The sequence below is a fragment of the Triturus cristatus genome, chromosome 10 (genome assembly GCF_964204655.1).
Source record: "Triturus cristatus chromosome 10, aTriCri1.1, whole genome shotgun sequence".
In the NCBI taxonomy this organism is placed as follows: domain Eukaryota; kingdom Metazoa; phylum Chordata; class Amphibia; order Caudata; family Salamandridae; genus Triturus; species Triturus cristatus.
The window spans coordinates 1,022,200,455-1,022,226,803 of record NC_140593.1 but is presented as its reverse complement, the minus strand read 5'-3'; the positions used below and the strand labels follow the sequence as shown (position 1 = coordinate 1,022,226,803).

General features: G+C 42.9%; 1 protein-coding gene across 1 annotated transcript in view; it reads left to right on the top strand.

Annotated features, from left to right (window-relative positions):
* Positions 1-26,349, top strand: part of KDELR2 (KDEL endoplasmic reticulum protein retention receptor 2) — a 68,543-nt gene that overhangs the window by 6,300 nt on the left and 35,894 nt on the right. Inside the window, exon 2 of the mRNA XM_085629028.1 lies at positions 10,035-10,135. Coding sequence (XP_085485154.1) covers positions 10,035-10,135 — 101 coding nt within the window. The remainder of the gene's footprint in view (positions 1-10,034; positions 10,136-26,349) is intronic.

The following is a 26,349-nucleotide window of genomic DNA, read 5'->3' as shown; positions in this document are numbered from 1 at the left end:
AGACACTGCAGTTTTGCGCTGTGTTTGTGATGTGAACATGATTTTGTTATTAGAAAAGGAAAAGAATAGTGACAAATAAGCAATGACTTGATCATCCATGTTTGAATTCCATTCAAGAATTTAAGGTTTGTGTTTCCTGTTGCAGACTAAAGCCCACCCCAAACTATCTAAAATAGGATCTTTACACTACCAGGGATAAGTTGTCACTTCATCAAATGACTGATTGCAGCAATTAACTGCTGAAGGCGACTAGATAACTTTCGCAAATTGACGGGCACAGCACTACCCTTCTTGTGTGGCAATCTTAATAACTCATGATTGAAACAGAAACTATTTTTTTTCTTATATCTGCAGAGCATGCCACAGGAGATCAGTTATGTGGTGTGTTTGACTAGGAAAACGCCACAACTGCATATCCTCACTTCACAGTGGCCCTAATATAGTTAATCCTGTTAAAGTCGTGTAAACCACTTTCTGGGCATAGCGCTGGCGGTGCACCAAGATTTAGATTCATGCAATGCTTAGATTCTGTCACATGTACAATAATCTGGAATCTCTATTGCATTTTTAGATACAACACGTAGTTACATCAGGGTTACTAAGATTCACCAGAGTTTGGCATAGACAACCGTGTCCAAGCAAAGTTCAAAGTTTTGTAGCTAGTGAGTGGCTTCAAGTAGTTATCCATTACATGACCTGCCAGCCAGAATATGCCTTTGTAAACCATTGAACTTCCGAACTTAACAGCTTTTTAAAATTTTTGGCAGCTATCCGTTTTAAAACTCTCCACACAAGCTTTGTTTTCTGGCCTGATACAGACAAATTGGTCTTTTGTTTTCATAGCCTCTCAGAAAGGTTTTTAAAACCAACCTCCGACTAGCTTTGGTTTCAGGCCCTATAAAAGATGCCACGGCTGTGCTGGCGTTTTCATAGCCTCTAACAAGGCATCAGACGCTGGCTGCACCTACAGTGTTTAATCGACCAGTGGTAAGCAGGCTACTTCCGGTTCCTGAAACCAGCTGGCCTGGTACACGTTGCACTGCATTTATCAGGGAGAGTGGTTTATTGGAAGGCAGCACGAGAAGGCATTGTGTTAATTTAGTTCGTACAGCGCTGGTGCCAGCACAGAGAGTTACGATTATTTATTTAATCATCTCTTGAATAATCTTCAGAAGCGTCTGTTGAAGCAGGCTCTTAAACCGCATTTTAGGGATTTAGAATGCGATTTACTGTTGTGTACAAAGTGAAGGATTTTGTATCCGTTACTGGAGTTAGATCCTTAAGTTAGATCCTTAAGTCTTTCTGAAAGGATGTGTGAAGAGAAAGAAGAAGAACGTTGCAAAAACTCCAGATGATATGGGAAATGCTGGCAGCATACTACAGTTCAGTGAACGACTATTATTCATCTGAATTATAACCATCAATTAAATCTTAATTTAATCATAAAGGAATAAAATATACAGCACATTTTAATGCAAGAATTCCATGTTAAACAAGAAAGACTTCACACCATGTCAACCATTTGTCTTAAAAATGCCTGATTGGGACACGAGGCACAATAAAATAAAGTGGGTCAAAATCAATTAAAAAGTACATTTAAATCTAAAACTATGGGTCAAGCAGTACCTTTCTGAAGTTAAAATATCCGGAAAAAAAAGATCCTGTTTTAATAGGGAATTGCGAGAAAAAATAAAATGCAGTTACATTAAGAAACATCATTGACTCTCCATTATTTTTCTATTGCGCAGGGGCAGTTTTCTGGAACCCTCCCACTGCATGACACACAAGTGGATCAGATAACATACGAAGAAAATATAAAGCAGGTCTATTTTGGTTAAATCTACAAAATTTTAAATCGGGTGGCAGGTGTTTACGTCTGATAAATTTACAGAAAAAAAGCATACCAATGATCGAGGGTAGGATTCATCAGACGGACAGATCAAGATTGATTTTATATCAAACTGACTTAGCGGGAAGCAAAGATGGCTTCTGATGATACTTGGGCTAAATTTGGTCAGTAGAGCCCATTTCCATGCATTTTTCAAAATGGACCAATATGGTTCAGTGCTCATGTCCGCTTGAATTGCAGCTATATCTCAGACAGTAGGTTTGGTCAGATCTCTGCGTTCCCTATTGGCAGTTGCAAAATTCAGTTACAGCTCCCTCACCTTGGTTTACTTGCCCCGCGTAATAGTGTGTGGTGATGTGAACAGTTCGAGCCTGCCTAGTACTTCTGCAGTTTTCTTGATGTAACCCAGCCACGGGATCCTGATCCCATGATCATAAAGAAAATAATTGGTGGTAACTTCATGGGTGAACAATGCTTTCTGATCACTCCAATCAAGGTCCAGAGGAGGAGTGGGGCGAGCCTCGCCAAATCGGCCCTATTTGGCATGCCCAGTTCCTCATGTAAAAAGTAATGTAGGCTACCATGGCTTACTTCCAGCAGGCGCCTGCAAAAGCGATTTCCCTCCCGTTGTAACCTGAAACAATCCCTGAAGCCCCATATTTCGGCCCTATAAGTCAGAGCAGGTACACATTTGATTATATGTATTTCTGAAAGGGGTAAAACTGGTTTGCTACCAGCATTTCAAGGCACATCATGCAGGGCCCCAAGTGAACGGTTAAAACAAAGACATTGTTTTGAAATGCCGAGTAAAAAAACTGCTTCTAGTGTCAACGGTCTCTCCAAGGTAGGGGAACTCAGTCACTGTAGTAATGAGGTTGCCCTTGATGGATATGGGTCCAACCTGGATACTTTGTTGCCATCACACCATGTAATAGGTTTTAGATCTATTGGTTTGAGGTCTAAGTTTTCCATAAACAGGGCAAAGTTCTTAAAAAGCCCACATAAACCGTTAGGCTTGCAGGAGAGTAACACCGCATCATCTGCATAGAGCAGAACTGGAACTGGTGTTGAATTTACCTTGGGGTGGTCCAGTCCCTTAGCTGTTAGAAAAGGTGTCTGGCCATTTATGTATAAAAGAAACAAAATTCGGCTCTAGGACACAACCCTGTCTTGCGCCTCTGGACAGCCGAAAAGTGTTGGTGCACTCCCCCTCTGGGCCTTTCCTAACCATAGCTGACACCCATCAGTATAATGCAGGTAAAATAAAAAATCAATCTAAGGCTGGGCCAGACCCATCACGGCTAATATGAGCCACAGCTTGGAACGGTTCACACGATAAAAGGCACTGCATAAGTCCATAAATGCAACAAGCATTGGCATAGCCAATAGGTCTCGCCTTTGGGACCTTATAAGCGAGACCTATTGGCTATGCAAAGCGGCCGCGAAAGTGATCGCGATCAAACATCAAAGCGGCCGTGCGGCTGCTAAAGTGAAAGTAATCATTTCGCGGCCGCTTTGATGTTCTCAGTGGCCGCGCGGCTCACTGAACATCAAAGCGGCCGCAAATTGATCACGCAGGCTGCCAAATGGTGCGCGCGCCCGGCGCACATGCACTGTAGTTGGTGGCCTGAAAGCACTGGTTTGCACTTTCAAATCCCCATTTTACAAAAGCTCTCGCGAGAGCAGCGCTAAAGCGGTGGCTCAGGTGAGACCTAAAAAGGGGGCACCCTTTTTGCAGTTGTATACTTTCCTATCTGTAAACTCAAATTAAGGTACTGTTCCTTTATCCCCAATCCTTCTATATGCGCATATTGCTTCCTATTGATAGCACCAGACTGCTGAACCCAGGACACTATCCTAAGCAGGATGATTTGGCCAACCACTTTTACAACCGAATCCAACAGAGAGATTGGTCAGTGGCAGCAGGGGTCCTGTCGGTTGCTTTTATTAAATATGAAGACTAGGACAGCGAGTTGCCATCAGGTCAGGAACCTGTGGAGTACTGCAGCATTCAAGACATTGGGTATAACAGGTAAAGATATGTTACTTATAAAGCTCAGTTGGGAACCCATCCCTTTCTAGAGAGTCTGGAGTAGATAGCTAAGGACACCTCTTCAATAATAAATCTAATATCATGGGAAAACGTAAGGGGTCATCTGCCGGACGTTCACTGATCATGCTGAAAAGAGCAGATATGTTTAAAATGACTAGTCCAACTAGCTGTGCTAATGTCGGTCCCTAGAAAATTACTCTCAACACCCACTGTCCTTTTTTTATTTATTTTATTCACAGTATCCCAGAAGCCCTTTGTCTCTTTTTTTACAGGTTATAAACAGACTTTCACAGGTTACCTCTATGAGGATATGCTTTCTATTTTCAATGGCTGATTTATACTCTTGCCTTGCTAGGGTAGTGATGGTACTATTCCTTGGGTTCCGTTTATGCGTGAGGCGCAATTGTTGGTTGGCCATCCTACACTTCTTTTCAAACCAGCTTACCTTGTTTGATTTGTTGTTCTTCCCTGAGGCAATTAAAAAAAAAAAAATGATGGAACAATTTAGGCTTTCGAAGACTACCATCATATCTGCCTTTGGGCAATCAGTAGCTAAAAGTCGATCAAGAATCTAAATTAGATTGGCCTTAACTGTAACAGTATACAGAATATTCATATTCACCACCTGCCCCTTGGCCTAAGACCAGGGTCCTTAGGAGTTCGTTCATACACACCTTTGTAGGCTGGTAATGGTGGGCCTTCTGGAAGGCGTAGTAATAATTAATTTAGGTTGTGGTCACTAAACCCACTTTCTACGGTGACCCCTGCCTCCACACACTCTGAAATACCCTTGGAAAGAAAAAATATAATGTATAAAGGTTTCTTTTCCCCATTGTACAAAAGTTGGAACTTGTGCCTCTGGGTCACCCGCAATTTTGGACAGGTTGCAAAGGTCCAACCGCTTAAGGTTTTACAACAGATGCTGGCCCCTATGGTCTGCCTTTTGGCTAGATGGAGTGGTATCTAAGACCAAAAAGGATCACATTGTGTTAAATTGTAGCTTGCATTGAAGTCCCCTCCAACAATCGCGTGAAATTTGTTCATCTGGCCCTGGTTATTAAGATTTTCATGACTTCAGATAAGATTAAGATTTGACAACCCATCTCCACCACCGAATTATAAAAGTTAATAAGAAACCAAATTACATCCGTAACAGCTAACTTCTAGGGTTACTACAGACAACTCGAAATACCTTTAAAATGTTTGGAGATTCGAACCATTGTGGCCAGCCTCTCCCCAGTGCTCTGCCCCTGGCCAGACTAGCAGCAAACATTTCAAAACCATCCCAGACAATATTACCTTGATGCCAAGTTGCCTGTAACATTGCAATATCAAATATGGAGCTATGGTTACACCAGCTCTAGTCTGTCCATTTGGCACTTAAGCCGGAAATATTCCAACATCTCAGATGGGTCTGTAAGTCCATGATTTTCCACGCCTGGGATGAAGTCCCAACAGAAACAAGATCTTCCGAGTTGATGGAAACCTCATTTAAGCCTTCTTCTGGTACAGCTGGTGGACAGGCACTAGATTGTCATTCTATCCTCAAGGTTCATTAGGGGTGCAAACTTAATAGTGATAGAGGTGTTTGTGTGGACCATTGATTGAGAATTTTTTGGGGGCAGAACAAACCTATTAGGCTGAGAGCGAGAAAGAGGTCTATAAAAGTAATCCAGTGGTAAAACAATAACAAGTTTGTTTTGGAGATTCCACTGAGCCAGTGGAGCACATTGTGAGATAAGCCGGCCAGCTAAACTCGGGTTACTGCAATTACTCACCACATAGTCCCCATTACATTGTTTGATTAGGGGACCAATCCACTTGAATCTCTGGACGAGGAGGATGTCCTTAAACTCTACAAGACTGAAGTCCGAGTTGTCTGTTAACCAATGACACACCTTATTTTTCAAATTACTGTTTCGAGGCGGGTTGCAGACAAACCAGGAATATTCCTCAAGACTCCCACATATGGGCAACAATTCAACAGAAGGTTAAGATGTAGATTATAGACATCCTCCGTTGGGGGCAATGCTCCTATTAATGTGGCAGGACCAAAATTCCTAATTTTTCGAAATATTTTGCTGGGGTTCCCCAGCCCCGGATGATGAAATTCTGCGCACGGGGCAGTTGTACCTATAGATGGGGTATGGGTAACTAGGCACTGGTCATCACAAGTGATACTGACGTGGGGTTATTGTTTACTCCCATCTGTCTCCCCCCCCCCCAACCTCCCCCCTCCACACACACATCCATCTTTAGGGAATGTATTAATATGGCCGATTAGCTTTGTAATGGTTTTTTTCCCCAACTGACTATTTTCTCCACCAAAGGGGAGATGCAAATAAATTTGAGCACAGTTTCAGTGAAACCCAATTGAAACTATTTGTTGCCCTGTTATGTTCGCCAGCGCAATAACATGATCCTTGGTGCGAGTTAATTAAACTTTGCGCAAGTTCTGGTTTGGTCTTGATTAAGTCCTTGAGTGCCCCTGTTCAGCCATTGGTGATGCCCTTACTTTTTTCATTTCCGCTTAGCAGATGGGTCCCCTTCACTGGTAAGCGAGGAGCCAGGGTTAACTATTACTGATGGAGAGCTCGTAAGTCTCCTGATGGAATCTCTGCCTACTGGCACAATTAGAGCATCAATGACAGTGGGGCGTTGGGTGGATGAATTGTGTGGGGAAATTGGCAAATAGTCGCTTAGGTCCATAGACAGCTGCCTTTCAGCCAGATCTCTCTTTAGGGATGACCCAAACTGCTCGGGATAGAAAGGTATCCAGGGTGGAGCCTACTGGAGCAGGTTAAGTTTTTGTTTTATCCCCACCTCCCGGCAGCTTAAGTTGCCCATAACACCAGTAAAACAATTCAGCTTTTGAAAAAAAAGGAGAGAAAAGGATATATACCGGCAAAACAGGATCTGCAAATAACTACCAGATAGCTTCTATGTAACAGGATAACCAGCCAAATAATTGTATTAAGCACGGAGGCATTCTCTCTTTAGGGGTTCACAGCATTGCTAAATTAGGGAGCCACCCTCTCGAGACAGCTTAACCCTCCAGGTGGGAGTGGTGGCCCAGCCCAGCCTCTTCCGGGTGATGATGGTCCCTCGCAGCGGGGCTTGGGGCAGTGCTCTTTAGCAGATAAAGGCATGGCCCCCTCCTGCCACGTCTGTTCCTCCTTTCACTCGTGCTGCCTCCTGGGACCTTGAGTCCTTGGCCCCCACCCCAGTCTAGTCACTTCTCATTATGACCTTAAGTGGTATGATTTTCATTCCATTCTTTGCTACATGACCATTTCTGCTTGCTGAAAAGATTGGAGGCCAACGCCATGCCTGTTGGCTTTGCCAGTGCTTGTTTATCCTGGACTCTTGATGTTCTACTGGGGCCATAGTCTGCCAATACGTTGAACCTTTCTCATTTTATAGTGGCAAAGGAACAACACTGTGCAGCCCTGCCGCTGTGGTGTTTACCTGCCTTGGTATCTGAACATGAGGCGCAGGCTGTTATATTTGTAGGTTATGTGTGAGTGCGAAAGGCCAGTGCCCCAATGTCTAATGGTCTTTGATGGCTCTGCATGGCAAGTTAAAGGCAGATGGCAATGTTGTAGGGCACTCTCCCAATTAAAAAGCATATCTTGACCTTGACTTTATACCTTCCTATGTATGGTTTGCTGGCAGCCATTAGTACTACCACCAATATATAATTAAGCCGGAAAGCCTCAAAGCCCAAAGCTGCCTTGAGTTCTCATTTAATGAGAGATGAATAAAACTATAATCCCTTTTCCAGCTATGGTGAATTAAAAAAGCGAATGCACACACCTAGCTAGAAATAATTTCAATTAGCACTTGCAAATGACTCTCTTTAACACTCTTCCTCTGATCAGGTTTCAGATGGTTTTTACAGTCGCTTCTAAATTAGTAGCAGGCGCTGGCGTAGACCGCCTGTCTCTCCATCTAGAATTAAATAGGTTTGCTTTCATCTTGGCATGTTCAACAATGCTACTGCCCAGACTGCATGGTTCTCTTCCCTCTGCAGTATAATGTGGGGAGTTATTTAATATGGTGCTGGTATTCTTCAGGGTTCATAAAAGGTGTCTTCATAACTGAGGGATGGGTGCATGATTTGGGGGAAACACTTTCCAGTCGTAGCAGTTTTTTGCACTGTTGGGTGTTTCTTGCTGGGGTCTTCGTGAGGTTTCCACCATACCATAAGCCTTTTTTCAAGGACAGAAATGGCATCATACGGTTTGTAAAGTAGGAGTACAATAGGGCGAATTTAGTCTTCAATTTTTCAGTTCTTAACAGTGGCACAGTAGTTTGCCCATTAAGCACTCATACAGCTGAATCTTCAGAACAAGCCTGACACCAAGAAGAACGGATGAGGCTTTTCCTGCATCATTTTGCTTAAAATAATCTTTGCAGCCTGCCTGAGTAAATCTACATTTAAATGTTCCAATCTATTGCATGAATGTTTGTACCTTTGGGCTTATTCGAAGGACTATGGAAGTTTGTCTCATGATCGACTCAATGAACAGGAGTACCCGAGTCTGCCGTAGACTGATGTTTGCTTTCTGGGGAGTTTGCTGCCTTAAGTTTGGGACTACTAACTCTTGCTTCTTAAAGCAAAGAGAGGCCCTGACTGAGAAATGTTTCCAAATCCACTGGGGCTGGTAGGGTAATAATGAAACATGCAAATGATTTAATGGTTTTGCAAAACTGCTTTTACCTTTTTGAAACCTGCAGCTCCTGAGCATTACATAGTAGAATTGTTAAATCAAACCAACGTTATGTGCAGCTGCACAGAGCTTTGCACTGTAGCTCCATCTGATTTTTGGACTCTTTGAATCGGTTAATCTGTGTTCGTCAAATTGACAAACACTTCTTTCTGGCGGAACCCACTAAGGTGTTGGAAATTTTGAAAATGCGAAACTGATCATGTTATGTCAAACTTGGGTCCTCCAAATATATCTCCCAGCTGGAGTTCTGTTATTCCTAAATGTTGTCCACTGCAGCTTTACATCATGCGCTTTGGCAATCAACTGAACACACAACACATCTAGTTCCACCTGCTCGAACTTATTCAATTAGAATTTTCTTTTAAGAGAGAAGGTTAATTTCTCCACTTACCTTAATTCCTCATCTAGGCTGAGGTAGTGTGTCAGTTTATCTTGGCCACCATGGCTCATTAGCGTTTTTACCATTTTGGGAGGTATTTTAATTTCATGTTCCTACTGACTGACCATTGTAGATTTTGGTCACCTTATTGCCTGCTCTCTCATGACTGTTTAGCAATTGTTCTCGATCTTTGTAACCCTTTTCGTACATCGTAATTCAATTTATTTATACTATGAACTGACCTTTTTCTAAGTTAACCAAGTTTATTGATTCTGGGTAGTTATTACAGATCACCTCATATTTTCTTTTTTGAGACTGCCTTACTGCTTAGGCTGAGTTAAAGCTCAACCAAGATTACCTTAACTAAAATCACTATATCCTTGTGGGTCCCTCTGTTTGGGAAGTGTGGGAACTTAATCCTCTTGCTAAGATGGTCAGTGACTATGTTGCCTGCAGAGAGTAATACTGATGATAAACAACTTGTACCATATGAACGATCTATGGATTTAAGCTATAGAACATTGTTGAGGGGCACAACAAAGAAAAGTAAAAAGAAATAGTTACACATGTTCATACAATTAAATGTTTACAGATGGTACTTCATGATTTAAGTAATTATGTTACATTTTAAGATCATTTGTAAGACTATTTTACAGTGGCAAAAAACTTGATTTCCAATGACCCAAAGCCAGAAGTTTCACCTTCCCAATAAGATCGGATACAGGAGCATAAGGAGATAGTCATTCTCTCTTAGATTTCCTCCTAATTCATTTCAGAAAAGACGTCTCAATGTAGTGGAAAATAGGTTTGTGCCCTGGTAGTAGGTGGTATGTTATTCCAGTGTTTTGCTCTTCACAAAATGGCATACTTATTTGTGTTATCTGTGATAACGCTTGTCTTCAGTACTGCTTGATTCTACTTTGCTACTGGTTTGCTATTTGCCAGTTAAAATGCCGTGTCTTAGTATCGCGAATATCTGATTTACAGTCTGGATTAATCCCATCTGTTTTTTTGCTCTAGGTATTTCTGGAAAGAGCCAGCTGCTCTTTGCACTGGTGTTCACAACGCGCTATCTGGACCTCTTTACTTCATACATCTCATTGTATAACTCTTCAATGAAGGTAAAGTATTAAAAAGGCAATTCTTCTCTTTACTGCATGGTAAACTTATATACCCTCCGCTGTGTATTCTACGCTGGTCAATGTACAAGTCTGCTTGGATAAAGACAGCCCTTCTCCTTGAAAGAAGTTTGTGTCTGAGGCCAATCTCTCGCTGCAGCCTCTGGTCCATGTTAATTTGTATTTCTTAAGAAAACATTGTATCCCATGTTATTATCAAAATTTGTTGCCCTATTTTTAGGTCTCACATGCGTTTCTCTCGCTATTGCGAGTACCTTTTGGAATCGATTCTGCCGAGGACTTTTATGCACGCACCTGCATGAACAAACATGGCTGCTCTTGCCATTTGTCCATAGCAGAAAGCATGCGTGTGTCCGCAGGGACTGTGGACAGTCCCACGCCATTTTGTTGCTATAACAACGAAAATGCTGCTTCGCTCAGAACCAGTGCGCACCCTGCAGTTCCCCCTGGGCACAAGCAGGCATCCACTTCTGTCTTTTTTTGCTGACCTGCAGTTCCCCCCGGGGCACAAGCAGGCATCCACTTCTGTCTTTTTTTTTTATTTTACTTTCAGCGCGAGGCGCGCGCACTTGTTTATCTTTAAGACCAGAGTGAGGGGATTCCTGTTGCTCATCACAACAAATTGACTTGCATCATGACTGAACAGAACGTCCAGATTTTATCAAACAAATTGATGCTGGGAGGCGAGCTGTTTGTAAACGCTCTTTTTGGTAGGAGAACTGCAGTACAGGCGCGGATGCTATTTTGTCAGGCCACGTGTTTTATTTATTTTTTTTTTTTTTCTTGGTGAGGCCTTTTGTTATTAGGTCTGTTGGTTCCAAGGCTGTAACTTAGCACTATACCACCTCTCCAGCGGCATACAGTGTAGAATACATTGATTTTACAGATTGAAGTTATCAGTATCCAGAGATAAGATACATTATTGCGACGCTTTGCTAGAGTTTGCCATTCTTGGAGGGTCACGAACAACTCCATTTCATCTCGATATAAATGCCTGTTACAAAATAGAGCTCCCTGTAAGGCTCAGCAGATGCTCACCTTTTGCTAAAAGAGGTAAAAGTAACATGTAATTTGAAAACAAACCCTACACTTGGTGCTTGTATGCAGATCACTAGCCACTGATAGTTTCTTTGTAAATAAATGTATCGGATGTAAGGTTTCTGGTCTTGGACCAATAAAAAAATAATACTGCAGCCATTCATGTAGGTTTACTGCTTTAACATTGATCACAAACAAATGCTGATTTAATTAGTGGCAGGGGCCACTCCCACTGGGGCACTCGGCCCTTGTTTTCTTTACAGTGGATTAAAGAGCAATAATATCTTCGCCTCCTCACTGGTCGGCTCGTGTGCCTTTCAGTTATGACTTCCTACACCGTATCGACCTGATTTCATACTTAGGATAACGTAGCAAAAATTGAAAATATTGGCTTTGTATTTATTCAGAAACGCAAGTGAAGGAAGATCACTTAACCCAGATTTAATGTAGAATTTTGATGATTATGCAACTTATTGGCGGTTGAGTTTGGCAAAGCCATCCCTCTTCTTTGTACAGGTATGACACAAAATCATGAGATGGATTTCAGAAATAGCCCTGTTCAAATCCTTAAAATAGAAGTTTGAAATGGATTAGAGGTGCAACTATATTCCTTCAGTAACTTAGATTAACTTAGATTATCAAATTCATATAATTCCCCAAAAAGCTTATTTCTCAAAGATTAAATAATTCTTCTGGGCCATAAACAGGATTTTGGAAATTCTAGAACACTTGTATCAAGTCAATATATGAACTATTTTGGATTGTTTTTAATTGTGGTCCTGGAAAGATTCTCTTTTCTTCGAAGAGGAAAAGCTCAGGATCCACCTGATATTATGCCCATTAGGCATAATTAAGGAAATTGTGTCGGTCTCATGTTATGGTAGCCAAAATAGAATATGAATACCTCACTTCCTACTAATACAGTCCATAGTTCCTTTAAGAAGGCCAAAGTGACTCTGATTGATTCTGATTCAAAAACTTTATTCGATCATTGATTATTAATCATAAAAGTACATACATACATAAATAATAAAACATGAGGGTACAGCAGGTTTTAAGTTAATCACATATCAAAAAAGGGTGCTTTTCCTCAAGCGTATCGATTTTAAAATATATACAGCAGTAAAAAAACAGATGTCCTGTGAATTAAGTCCAAATGAAAGCCCCATGGCTGATACAATAGTGGATACATTATATTTTTTGAAAAGCGGTTTCAGATATACTTTTCGAAGATAGAGATAAAGAGGGCATAACAATAAAAAATGCTCCGTACTTTGCTTTGTGGTCCCATCACACGGACAGGGGGCAGTAGTATAGGTCTTCATTACAGGATACGCAACAAGCAAATGAACAATCCCCATCCGTAATCTTGTCAATACATATTGGTGGGATCGGATAGTAACCAATTTAAGGTATCCTGAAAGCCCCATTTCTTCCTTAGTGTATCTGTCGTAAAAAACATGTGAGGAGAACTGAGCAGTAGCTGCGTTACGCTTCACCATGCTAACCCTCAGAAATTCATGTTTAATCTCACTCTTCGGGATATCTAAAACACAAGAAGGGTTATCACGCACCGTGAGATTAAAAACATCATTAAATGTTCGGATATTATAGTTAAGCCAGGGGATGCGGGAACATTTGTCCATGTGAAGACAATCTAAAATAATCTTTCTTGTAAAACCAGTCTGTTTCTTAGCCCATATAGATCTCCATACTAACAGGGGTCTTAATCTGATCAAGTCAGATAGATGTTCTAGACCAACCTCCTGATGGATCAGCTTTGTTGAGGCAGAAGATGGTAAACACAGGAGTTTTTTGACAAATTTTGTTTTCCTCAACCTGGAGCATGTTGTTATTACAATGGCCCCACACTCCTGAGCCATATAGGGCCAGAGCAACACATTTATGGCGATATAGGTACAACATGTCTGGTAATCGTCTAGAGCCTAACTTGGATGCAAACCTAAATATGCCAAAAGAACACTTGGCCATTTTGGCTCTTACATTAATCATTTCAGGTGTCCACATCCCCCCACTGTTAAAAGTGATACCCAGATAACAGAATTTGTCCACCACTTTTATAGTTTGGTCCATAACTGTGAAGGGCCTTAAGTTTTTAATTTTCTTCCCACAGGGCATTATAAAAGTTTTCGAATTATTAATTTTTAATTTTCTCCCATTAATAAAATCTGCAAATTTATTCATAAGTTTTTGCAACCCTAGAGGGGTTTGTGAGAGCAGAACCGCGTCATCCGCGTAAAGCAATATTGGGATGGAAAGGCCGCCAGCAGTCGGTGCATCTGCACTGATGGTCCGTAGTTCCGACTCGATTGCATTAATAAAAAGGGAGAAAAGAAGAGGTGCAAGGACGCATCCCTGCCTAATTCCAGAACCTACTTTAATACTGGGTGTACACTCCCCCGATTGCCCGTATCGTATCTTAGCCGTCAGATTCCTATAAAGTTGGGCCAAGAAATAGATAATATCCTGTGGAGCACCCATGTCCAACAAGGTTGACCACAGAAGGCCATGGTCAACCAAGTCAAAGGCACTGGTCAGGTCGGCAAAGCAAAGAAACAACGAGCCTTGTTTAGCCCGTGTATATTTGCATATAATAAGGTCTAAATTAATGCACTGTTCTATGGTGCCTAACCCCTTGCGGAATCTGTACTGAGAATCCGCAAGGATCCCTTTATCTTCTACCCATTCCTCCAGGCGACTCAGTAATACCCTACTCATAATTTTTAGGGAAGCAGTGAGGAGAGAAATCGGGCGGTAGTTTTTTGCCTCACCCCTCTCCCCTTTTTTATACACCGGGATAATGATTGATTCCCCCCAAGTCTGTGGGGCCGCAATCATTGCAGCAGCATTAAAAACCTTTGTTAACAATGGGCTCCATATGGAAATCTCGGCTTTATAAAGGTCAACGGGTACCCCATCAGGGCCCGGCGCCTTTCCCCCCTTACTGACCCGGATGGCAGCATCCACCTCAGAGACTGTGATATTAAGAGGTATGGGGATAAAAGCCAGGGTTTCCCTATCCCCCCCCCTACAGCTAGTCCTTCGGGGTTAAAAATACTAGTAAAATGAGCCACCCATTGTTCCTCAGATACCTGGGCAGACATTACCGGGACTTCTTCATTTTGGAGGAAGGGACTATTGACAGTGGACCAGAAAAGCTTGGTATCCTTAAGATCCACTGCCTTAGTCAGGTTGTTCCAGGCCTCTTCCCTTAGTTCCTGTTTCCTATCCCTCAGTTGAATTGAGTATTCCCTTCTGAGGGTTTTAACTGCTTCCTTATCTCTGGGTTTACCCTTAAGAGCAACTTTGAGTCTTTGTAAGGATTTAGTACATTCCCTGTTAAACCATCCCCCGTTAATCCTAGGGCCCTTTGGTTTTCTTCCAGTTAAGATTTCTGCAATGTTTTTATTAATGATGTCGAAACTAGCTAGAATATCAGCATTATCCTTTTCGGGTTCGAAACAGCATTCCACCTCATCTATACAAGCAGACACAATGGTACATAGTAAATGTTCCTCATTTTGCCTACCCCATTTAATTCTAGGGCCATTGGGTCTATGTGGAACTACATCTGTCACTGCACCATGTAACGCCTTTACTTTATCCCCCCACAAGGAGAGATACATTTTTAGACAGTTATGATCGCTTAGGGCTGGGTCTGCTATTACGGGTAAGGAACACAAAGCTGTAATACTGGAGGAGACAATGAGGTAGTCGATAACCGTGGCACAATTCCTACCAATAAAGGTCGGTACCGAATTGCCCTCACTGTCTACGCCAGGTAACATAATGCATAAATCCATTTTAAGCATAAGAGTGTTTAGGGATTCCCCATAAACCGAATGTAAAAAATGGGTCTGATCTTCCCCCACCTCATCCCCATGCCCACACACCCTTTTGCCAACAAATGGGCACATGTGAATGTTGAAATCTCCGCCCCACAAAATATCAAAAGACACTTCACTGCGCCCATATAACCTTTCCACCTCCGCTTCAAGTTCATCAACCATATCTGTTTTTGAGTGGTTAAAGACATTGTTGTAGTGGTTTATAACTAAAACATTTCGCCCATTCCTGTGTTGTAACCACAACAACTGAGAGTGCAGACCGACGGTCCGGTGGATTTTTACACGAACCGGTAACCTCACAGAGAGCATTATCACCATTCCACCACTGGCTCTCCCCATGTTGGATGGCTGAGCATGGCAATTATAGGCAACATACCCATCAAGATAGAAATCTTCGGCCGCCCAAGTCTCCTGGAGACACAAGATATCAAATTGGGTTATAAATTCTAACCATCCTAGACGATCTATCTTGTTATTCCACCCAGCAATATTCCAACTCGCCATCTTATATCCCCGTTCTATTAGACTAACAGCCTCAATAGATAGTGGGGGTAAGGTGTGGACATGGGTTACTTCCCCTGGCTCGGGGTCTTCAGATAGTCAGGTCGGACTTGTACTTCCATTGGCCGGGGTAGGAGTATCTGAGTTACAGTGAAGCTGCCCAGAATTACGTGTATTACCCCCAGAGCTACAAGTAGCATTGTACCCATTGGGTGGGTTAATTTCAGTTGAGCCTTTTTCCCCTGTGCCTACACCCGTGTCTCCCCCTGTGTCTCCACAGGATTCCTTATCCCCCTCCCCTGTGGCTCGATGGCATCAGTCACAGTCTTCCAGGCCACTAAACACGTCAAACCTATTGGTGGTATCTAGGGGTGTAAAAGGTTTGAGATGATCCATTCTCCTGTGTGTTAGGGAGTTATACCTTGGGCCTATAGTATTCCACCCATACAGATCTACAGCTATAGGTGGTTGCTTGTCGTTAAATATAGGGCCGTTATTGTAGACAGGTGGACGATATGGGTTTGAGAGCATTTGCCTCAATAACGGGGGCGGGGGGGCTCGCTGTGATTGATGATTAGGTGGGAACACCACTGAGCGAGGATAAAAATATGTTAGGGGACGGGGGGTAATAGATTTACTACCATGGTCAGACGGCCAGTTAAGTATAAAATGGACGGCATTCTGATCTCTAAAATTAATGACCACTATGTCTCCCTCAATATCTTTAGGTCTTCCTCCCAGCCAAGGAAGGCGGCGGACATGGACAATTTCTCCATTAATATTATTTGCAATAGGTCTGTGTAGACTTAACCAATGCGATATTTTATTTTTCAACTGGGCAAAGCCCTCCCGTTTGTTCTTCTCCAGCTCTGGTACCCCAGTAAGGACTACTACAAAGGGTACAGCTTCTGGTGGGAGTTCTGGAAGGGGGCCCTTGTTATTACCTCGAGCCGGCCGCTCGTTTCCTCTCTCTCTATTTTTATTCCCTGGGACTTGACCAAGATTATTCCGCTGTCCATTAGACGTTACAGCCAGGGACAATGTGGGTTTACTGTTAGGTCCAACAGGGTTACTCCCTGATGTACTTCCACTCATATTATTTGAGGATTGAGGCAGAATGGTAGTCTGAACAGGGGTAGGTATAGTAGTTATAGCAAAAATACCTGATGAAGAGGGTAAAATTGGGGTTTGTATAGGGGGATTAGGCAACACTTTATTAGTCACTATCTTGGTTCCCAGTTCATGTTCTATCTTCCCAAGTCTGTCTTCTAATTTACTAAGTCTATCTACGATAGCCAGAGTATAGGTCCTCATTATAGACTCTATGCTATCGATCAAGGCCCTGTTTGAAGGTTCCTGTAACGTCACCACCGTGGGGGGGCTGTCGGCGGTGGAGATGACAGGGTCGGTAAGGGGAGTTACACATGGATGCGTAGGTGATATAACTATCCTTCCTTTATCTGTTACTTTAACCCATCCTTCCCTAGTACTGTCGTCCTTTTTAATGCCAAAGTCTGCATGATTAATTTTCCTCTTTGGAAGGTCAGATTTTTTACGCCTTTTTGTCGGAGGAGGGCCATAGATTTTAACTGGCGTGACTTTTTTTGCCCTACTTTTAACTACTTTTGTTTGTTTAGGGATAGGGGTAATTTGTGCTTTGGTTATAACAATAGATTTGGTTGTACTGGGAGTGGTAACAATGGTTGACAATTTACTAGTAGTGCCTAAGGGTTCAAATTCGCTCGTAGGTATTCCCTCTCTAAATATTAGAGGGATGCTGTCCTGCGAGGGGATGCAGATATTTTCAGTAAGAGTTCCGTCCCCCGTAGAGCTAATTAACACTGGTGACACCGGGAATGGTCTATTCTTTAGGCTTTCAACCGACCGCCGTCGCTCAGCCCGAAGTTCTTCAAGGGTGGGGGTAGTTGGAGAATCCAAGAGAGTTTTCTTAAAGTAATTATCTAATTTCCCATTTATCAAACTCACCGGCTTCTCAGGGCCAGGCAACTCCGGGGTTAGTATTTCGATTGACATAATGATTGGTAATATAATGTACCCCCCAAGCACTTACACAATAGTCCTAGGCTGTTCAGTAATCGACCAGGGATTCTGGCCCAGTCCAGTCTCTGTGGGTCTATGAGGGTCTCAGAGGGTCTGCCCTTAGTCCGGGCTTTGTCCCGGGTGATGTCCCGCACACGCGTCCCGCTGACGCGTAATGACTTCAGGTCTTATGCAGACTGTGGATAGAGGGGGTGGAGTCACGGGAAGAGGCGGCAGGTGTGCTCGATGGGACACGCACAGCCTGCTGGGCCTCGCAGTCCCGTCCTCCTGCACAGCAGCTCCCCACTCGATTTCCAATGCCCAACGGGGCTCCTTGCACACAGGTTCAAAGATGCCAATGCCCAACGGGGCTCCAGAAGACAGCAGGCAAAACGGATCAAAGACTCCTCTACGAGTTGGATTTTGAGCCAAAGTGACTCAAAATCCATAGGTTAGCCATCTGGATATGACCCACTACAGGTCAAAATCTAACTTGCCGTACCCTTCGAAGCTATTGGAGCAGATAGCCAATGAGCAATTCAAGCCCTTTATTGAATTCATAAAAACTGCTTAATACTTCAGTTGGACTTTTGCGTGGGGCATAGCACAGGATCAGATCAGTTATCAAAGCAACCCATGATTGCTTTACGATAGAGATAAATAACAGAAGCGCTGCAGCCACATGTGAGCTCTGTTGAATATTATCATCCCAATTACCTTTTGTAAATGGTCCCGAAGCAGTGACTCAAAGGCCTAAAACTGTCGTGTGATAACACCCCTCTTCCAAGATAGAATACAGGTGGTGAATACAGCAGAGTCGCCTACCATTTTAAATATTTGTATGATATATTATTTTAAATAATATCCTACTAGTGAAACCCTTCTCTGAGAGGAGCGGGTCTTTAATTCTGATGATGGAATGCAGTGAATGGTAAAAAGATTTCTCCTTTTTCCACTTGCTGGTCATTAATCCACGAATGGATGCCAACCCTATAAATATGATTGACGGTAGGTGGCTTTGCATCTCTAGTCTAAAGCTTTTGGTCAAAAACTGGTAAGGCGAGTGTTCTAGGTGAAATAATAGATGCTTACTTAACATTGGCTCCACCAGTATTGTGACCACATTTCGTTTACTTGCAAGTTTTAAAATAGCTTCTTTAAAAAAAAAAATATATATATATATATATATATATATATATATATTACCTACTGGCAGTCGCCAGTAGGTAGTTCTAGTTAGGACCACGTTTCCATAGGAAATCCGCAACATTCTATTTTGAATAACTTTTGCGCCGGTCGACGAATCCTCGCGAATTTTTCAAAATAGGTGGGGCGCTACGCTCCGCTCCTACCCTGAAAGTCTCGGGGGGTTTCTTCAAGCGGGGGCTGAGATAAAAGGGGGGTCCCAAAACGCGTTTTTCCCATGCATTTTTCCATAGGACCTTTAGACACAGCTACAGCCCGAACGGCTGAACAGAATTACTTGAAATTTGGCAGAGAGGTAGTCCTCAGGTCAAGGAAGTGCCTTTTGTAGGTTTGGTGTAAATCTGTTCAGTAGATTCTGAGAAAATAGCCTTTAAATCAATATATATATCTGAGCCAGCTTACGGTGCGCTTACCGTACGCGTACGGTGGCGTGCGCGAGCGCGATTCTGATTGGCTCTTAGATCTTAGTAAACATTCGAATCGGCCGAAACCAGGAAGCGGCGGCCGCCATTTTCTCTCTCGCACTCTGAGTAGGGCACCATAAATGAAGCCCAAAAATGGGTAAAGGGGCAGTATATTGAAATAATAATCACCCAGCAATGATATACGGGCCCCCAAACAACCCACAAGGCCAAAAAAAAAATTTTTTTTTTTTTCGAAAAATCGCCGATTACGCTTACGGTAAAAAAATTAAAAAAAAAAAAAAAGTATCCACACTTTCCCCACCCCATGTGCAAATGGTGCCCGAAGGGCACCATTTGTGCATGGCTTATGAAATAATTGAAATTAATAAACAAAACATTTCACAACGATGCGCATAATATGTCCCCCATGTGCGCACGGTGCGCAAAGCGCATCGTGCGTACATGGCCCATCTCGCATAATGTGTGCACGTGGTGCGCGCAGCGCACCGCGTGACCACCGTGCGTGCATTGCACTAACTGCAAGCACCGTGCGCGCACGGAACGAACTGCGTTAAGTGGGCGCGCACGCCACGAATGGCGCAAAGTAAGTTAACATTTAAAAAACCATACAAATTCACTGAAAAAACCATAGGTTTCACACACGTTATAGTTAGGAATTAGCATTTAAAAAACCTTGCAAATTTACTGAAAAAACCATAGGTTTCACACATGTTATAGTTAGCTGTACATTTTACTGATAAAAAACCAATGAAATTCCCCCGTTCTAGTTACTGTAGGCAACTATAACTCACGCGACCGTAATCCTCTGCTGATGACATGTGTCTTTATGAAAAAAAAATATTTGTAATATATGTATAGCTAAAATTTAATGGAAGAAGACATGGGCAAATAAGTGTCTAAATACAGTATTAGCATCAGCAGAAGATTACGGTCGCGTGAGTTATAGTTGCCTACAGTAACTATAACGGGGGAATTTCATTGGTTTTTTATCAGTAAAATGTACAGCTAACTATAACATGTGTGAAACCTATGGTTTTTTCAGTGAATATATATATATATATATATATATATATATATATATATATATATATATATATATATATATATATATATATATATATATATATATATATATATATATATATAATTTTAACAATAAAGGCAAACTAGTGTATCTAGGAAATGGCTGATATCGTGCATATGGTGAAATTAGTCTATATTAATGTGTGGAAGGCCCAGATATGGGGTCTTGCCGACCAGAGGGGAGCCCTTTTTTTAATAGAAAGAAATAAAAGGATACGTCCTCCCAATACGGTAACTAAAACACAGATGGGTATCCCTTTACCTAAGCAAGGTATATGTGTATTTCACAGAACACCACTAGCTCAAGGAAAATGAATCTTTTTCTTTTTAAATAAAACCTCACCCACTCGAATAGTGGCATGGTTCATCCTGGCCCCTAAAAGCTACGATGGGCTCAACCATGTCACAGGAATTACTTTTGATATTTTGGTCCGGGGGAAGTTAAGTGAAATAAAAATGCCTCATCCAGACTGAGGTATCTTTGTGGTGCAAATGGGCACAGATAAAATCAATCTTGAGGGAAACTTCAGAATATAATTGTCCTATGGCCCTAATTTCGTTATCCTGTTTCTGTCCCTACGTTGTGGCCTAAAAAGTCCAAGGTATTCATCAGGGCAGGTTCTTCTTGCAGTCACTTCTCCGGTGAATTTCTTTTTGCTAAAGTAGGATGCAATGCTAAATTACATGCAGGGAGAGTGATTCACTTGCCTGATTGATAGATGTATGGTACCTATAATAAAAGACACGAAAACATGCATATTATAGTTGAATGCGTGGAGAACAAGTTACACAAAGGAAAGAGAAAAATAGGTTTTCCACTAACTGCCTTATAATAGATTTCACAACATTCACATTTTTAAGCATGGGCTGTGCTTCGTGAAATTTGTGCAAGGGAAACCTATGCGAAAAAAACACACTCCTTCTGTGGCGATTGTTTTCCGTGTAGTCACTGCAGACAATGCGTTCAATAATCTCATGAGCAGTTGTTACACAGATGGCACATTAACAGATGAGGCATGCATACATCATTTATAGTCAAATTCACTTACCTATGAGGGTAATTTGTCAGACCCCACAGGGCCCTTAGGGTGGTTTGGCCCTGTAGTCCAACGCTGTTGCCTGTTAGATACCATTACATGATAAAAACAACACACATACAGGAGTCAGGAAACCATTGTTCAAAAAACTGTCTTGGAGGACCGGCAAAAGCTGAATGGCTATTGCTGAATGAGACTGCTGTCCCGATACTCACATCGTTAAGGGTCTAAAAAAACGTCAGTGTACCTGTTCAGTTCTGCTCTCGACCGACTCTCTGTTCCAGGAACACAGCCATGACCTGACTTTCATCTCCCCAAAGCCGCCATCGGCTGGAAGGAATTCCTGTTACGTGATGTGATGAGTCTTGCGTGACTGGGGGTGATGGGAGATGTAGTCCTATCGTCCCTCGTACAAGTCTCTCTGGAGCTAAATGTTGTAAGCAACCTTGTATATCATCATGGAAAGACCCAGTAAATACAATACACTTTTATTGGAAGGAATTTGCCTCAACTTTGCTAAATATCCTTTTGTCAGTGTTGGGATGCCGTTGTCTGTAAAATGAGGAAAATAAGCAGTTCATCTGAATTTAGTTGGTTCCAAGGGATTTCATCATAGAGTCTAATTCTATTAGTTCCAAGTCTGTACATCCACCTTTTGTTCTTTCTGAAGGAGTCTGGTAGAGACTTCGTCTGTTGTGGCATTTTTCCAATAACCATCCAGTATAAGGCGCTATCACTGTGGTTTTTAGGTCTCGCCTGGCCTTAGCAGTGCGCATGCGCTGCTCTCGCCATGCGAGAGCCTTTTGCGACCGATTCAGCCAAAGCTGAACATGCACGCGTACGGATGGACAAACATGGCTGCTCTCGCCATTGACACGAAGCAAAACATGCACGTGTTTTGCTTGTGCCAATAGCTTTCACACGCACGCGTATGGTGGTGCGCTTTTAATTAGCGTGGCCTTAGCGTGATCACTTTCACGGCCGCGCCAATAGCTTTCACAGGCACGCGTTTTTTTGATTTTTTTTGTTGTTTGTTTTTTTATGAAATAGGGTAGTGCGGCATTAGTTAAACACCAGAGCACGACCCCGTTAAGTTACACTCAAACTTGATTTTTTTTTCCCCATGTTTCTTTTTTACATCTTCGTTTAAATGCCAGTAAATGACACAATAGAAGCATTGAACTGAAACGCGTTTTAGATAAGTTATAGATAAAAATAGTTTCAGTTAATTTGTTTAAATGGGATGGCAATATTATTAATATATATTTTATGTAACACATGGCGTCGTAAGATTGACGACTTTAAGTGTTGCAAGTAGCAGGTGCTACCGTTACCCAATTTAATGGTATTGAATTTTCCGCCATCAGAAGGATGGACGGCTGTGTTGGTGGTTGCCGTATTGGAACTCATGACCTGCATCGACACACACAGCTCATAGGGGTCTGGTGCAACACTTGTGTACGTGCGAGTCTCCGCACAGTAATTCGCACAGAATAGCTTGCATAGACCAGCAAATACGGTAATACAGATCTGGTTTCATGTGTATACTGGTGGATTTGCAGCTGGAAGGACACACGTTACACCGCGTGATGGATGCTGGGCACTCTTGTGCTTCTATACAGATTTATTCTAAGTTGTCGGCATAACTTGCAACTGCAGCGAGGCTCACAATAGTGGGTATGCGATGTCCCACGCATCTTTGTGTACGTGCAGCGATACAAATGTTATATAATGTGTACTCTTATGTACTAAAAAAAAAAAGTTGAAATGAAACACGGGTATTCTGTGTACTTAGCTGAAGTGACGCATACAGCTGCTAGAAGGAATGCGATGACTCAGGCGCTCCAGTGCAGTGATTCACATGACATCGTGAGAACTCTTCGGTACATGCAGTGGTGCACCTGTGCCATTCTATGCACTTCACTGTATCTCCAGCTGCTTTGAAGCACAGAGCTAGATATGTGACCCCCTGTGCTCTCGTGTCGTGTGTACGCGCAGTGATGCACACATGCTATTTTGTGTACTTTGCTCGATCACCAGCTGCGGGGATGTGTGAATGAACAGCAGGAGCAGACAGCGTGGTGTGAATGTTGTCAGAGATGTGGCCTGCGCGTGTACATCCCTCCCTCCGCAGACACGCCGGGCGCTGGCCAAGGTGCTGAAACTCCCTTGACGCTGCTCTCTCTCGACACCTGGGGTTTCAGCTTATTATAATCTCTGGACCGACACTTAAGTTTGCTGCTCTGCTGTATTGACTTCAGTCTGGAAATAACGGCTAGAACTGGAGCATACGTCAGAAAATAAGACCTATGCATTTCAGAAGGAAGGCGCACTGCCAAATCACTGAAACAAAAAGCTAGGTATACAAAACATCAACACCGTTATACGTCATGTATATTTAATTTGCTGAATCAAATCACTTTAGAAATGTAAAAATCATGAAAATCTTTAATATTTATACTGAACAAAACATGGCGGCAAGAAGGATCAGAACAACGGTGCGACGAGCAGTACAACAATGGAGCAGTGAGACCCATGGGGAAACCTGCCTCAGGGCGACGAGGAAGGGGGAGGACTGGGGATAAAGTAAGAGGTTGTAGGGAAAGCTGTAAAGCAGCATGAGTTAAACCCCCTGTAGCTGCGACTGCCGGCTTGCCCTTGGGTGTCCTTAGGAGTCCATAAGGCGGTCCCAGGAGAAAACAAGCAATGAAAATCGCTTTTGATTAAGTTAAAGCCATTTGCTTTGCTATACAATACCGTTAGTAAAGCAAATGACTTTAACTTAATCAAAGGTGAGACCTATTGCATTTTCAATGCTTGTTCTTTAACTGTTTTCCAATCTGGAGGTTAAAAGGTCATGGAAGGCGATTTTGCGTTGTGCCAAGAAGAGGGTTGTTAAGTGTCACTCTGAGAACTGGGGGCTGGTAGCATTCCTCCAGACTCTGGGCTGTTGACTGGCATCTGACATTTCTGTGACTCTTTCCACAGTGTGCTACCAAGGAATTTGCGCCCCATGGGCACTTCAGGACACTTCCACGCTGAACATGTAAATCCTTCAGAAGTATAACATGTGGGTATTTTGGCAGATGCATCTTCTGAAGCTCAATACCCCCTTTCCCAAAAGTAGGGTCTTCGCTCAGGATGGCGTTCCTGATAGCAGTGGATCCACATTTAGTGATTGCGGTCTCTGATGTTCCTTTTCCAGGGGTTTGGGCGAATGTGACCCAAGTGATCTTGGCCGATGTCCGATTTCTCAGTGGTGGAATGTGTTGTAATAATCGTAACAGATTCCCTCTGTTTAAAGTATCCAAAGGGCCATTAGAGATAAAATGCGGGGTGAACGCTAGGCCCGCGTCAACATTGCCCACACCCATGTATGCTGCTCTCATGATTGCGGGGGAGGAGGGGTGTGCAATACCATCCCTTCTTAGTCGTTTTAGCTTGAGCTTTAGCTATTGTGTCTTGTTTAACAGTAAAAGCTGGAGTTGATATTGCTGGGCTTACGGGACTGGTTGGCGTACAATCGCTTCTGTGGGTACCCTCGGGTGCTGGAGTTTGAGCCAGCGACGCTTCCATTTGGGCTTTTCATGAAGCTAGAAACTGATCCGATAGAGCTCCACACTCGTAGTCTGATGTGCTGTGTCTCCTGAGCTCCTTGGTTAACGATTGTGGCTCCGCATAAGTTGATGACCTGGCTTGAGGGCCTATTTTAATGGGTGGATAACTGATTGAAGACAATGAGTGTAGACTTGACTTTGGATGGATTTGAGCAGTTAACATATGGCTGCTTGACTGAGGAAGCACAACCCTAGGCTCAAGATCTTGGCGTGGCGTAGAGTAGAGTTTGATCAGCAGAGTTTTTTTCCCCCAAAGTCTTGAGTCCACTGAGTTCGTCTTGTGTAGGGATAAAGATCGCCTTGTTTGTTCCTTAGGGCATTTTAAGCGTCGGAAGGGGTCTTGTGGAATGTTTTGAAAATAGCATTGGATCCGACCGCGAGATGAGGAATAAGGATGTTCAGTGCGGGGTATTTTCAGGGGCGTGTTCACCCCCTGGCACTTCCTGTGATCACTCCCGGTGAGTGTTTGTCTTTGTGTTTTGAGTGGGTCCAGTAGGCTCAAACCACTTACTCCTACGTCCCCCTTGGTCCAAACCTTCAAGCACTGGGCTTGTGCCAGTCGCTGCCTCCTCAACCCTCTCTTGGGGCGAGGTGGAGCTGTTGTCCAGGGGGTCAGCCTCCCTTTTTCTGACCGGATGTTTTTTTTTTCATCATGGTGTACTATAAAAAAATTAAAGCCCAGTGTGTGGCAGCCCACTGTCGACCTCCTTAGGTGCTGCGAAGCACTCTACCACAAACAACGAGCATTGGCATAGCCGTTAGGTCTCGCCTTTGGGACCTTATAAGTGTTTAGCCATTCAACACTTGATATTGTTGCACCAAGGATATTGTGCTGGATAACTAAACACTTCTAAGTTCCCAAAGGCGAGACCTATTGACTATGCCAATGCTTGTTTTCCAAGGTAGTGAGTGGTTAGTTTGGACCAATGGCATCTGTGACATCATGCCAGGCAGTCAAAAACCTTGATCCATATGACGATGATGATTTCATTACCATACCAGAAACTAAATTAGCCATCGGTTCACAGAAGGCTGGCAAGGCACCTGGATTAGACAGGATTCGGGTGGATTTTTTTTATTTCGGAACCCATCATATGGGCTCCATATCTTTAATAGTCGCTAATGCTATCATGGCGGGTGCTGAAATTCCTGCTTCTTGAAAGGAGTGGAGATTATTTCTATCCATAAGAAGGGTCCTAAGTCCGACCCAGTGAACCATCGTCCCATAAGCCTCATAGATTCTAGCCAACAAATATTCTGCAAATGAATCCTAGAATGCATCTTAACTTGGATCAACTATAATGAGATCCTGTCTCAGTTCCAAGCAGGATTCTGTCCCAAGACGAGTACAGTTGGCCAGGTTGTTGGGTTCCAGCTAAT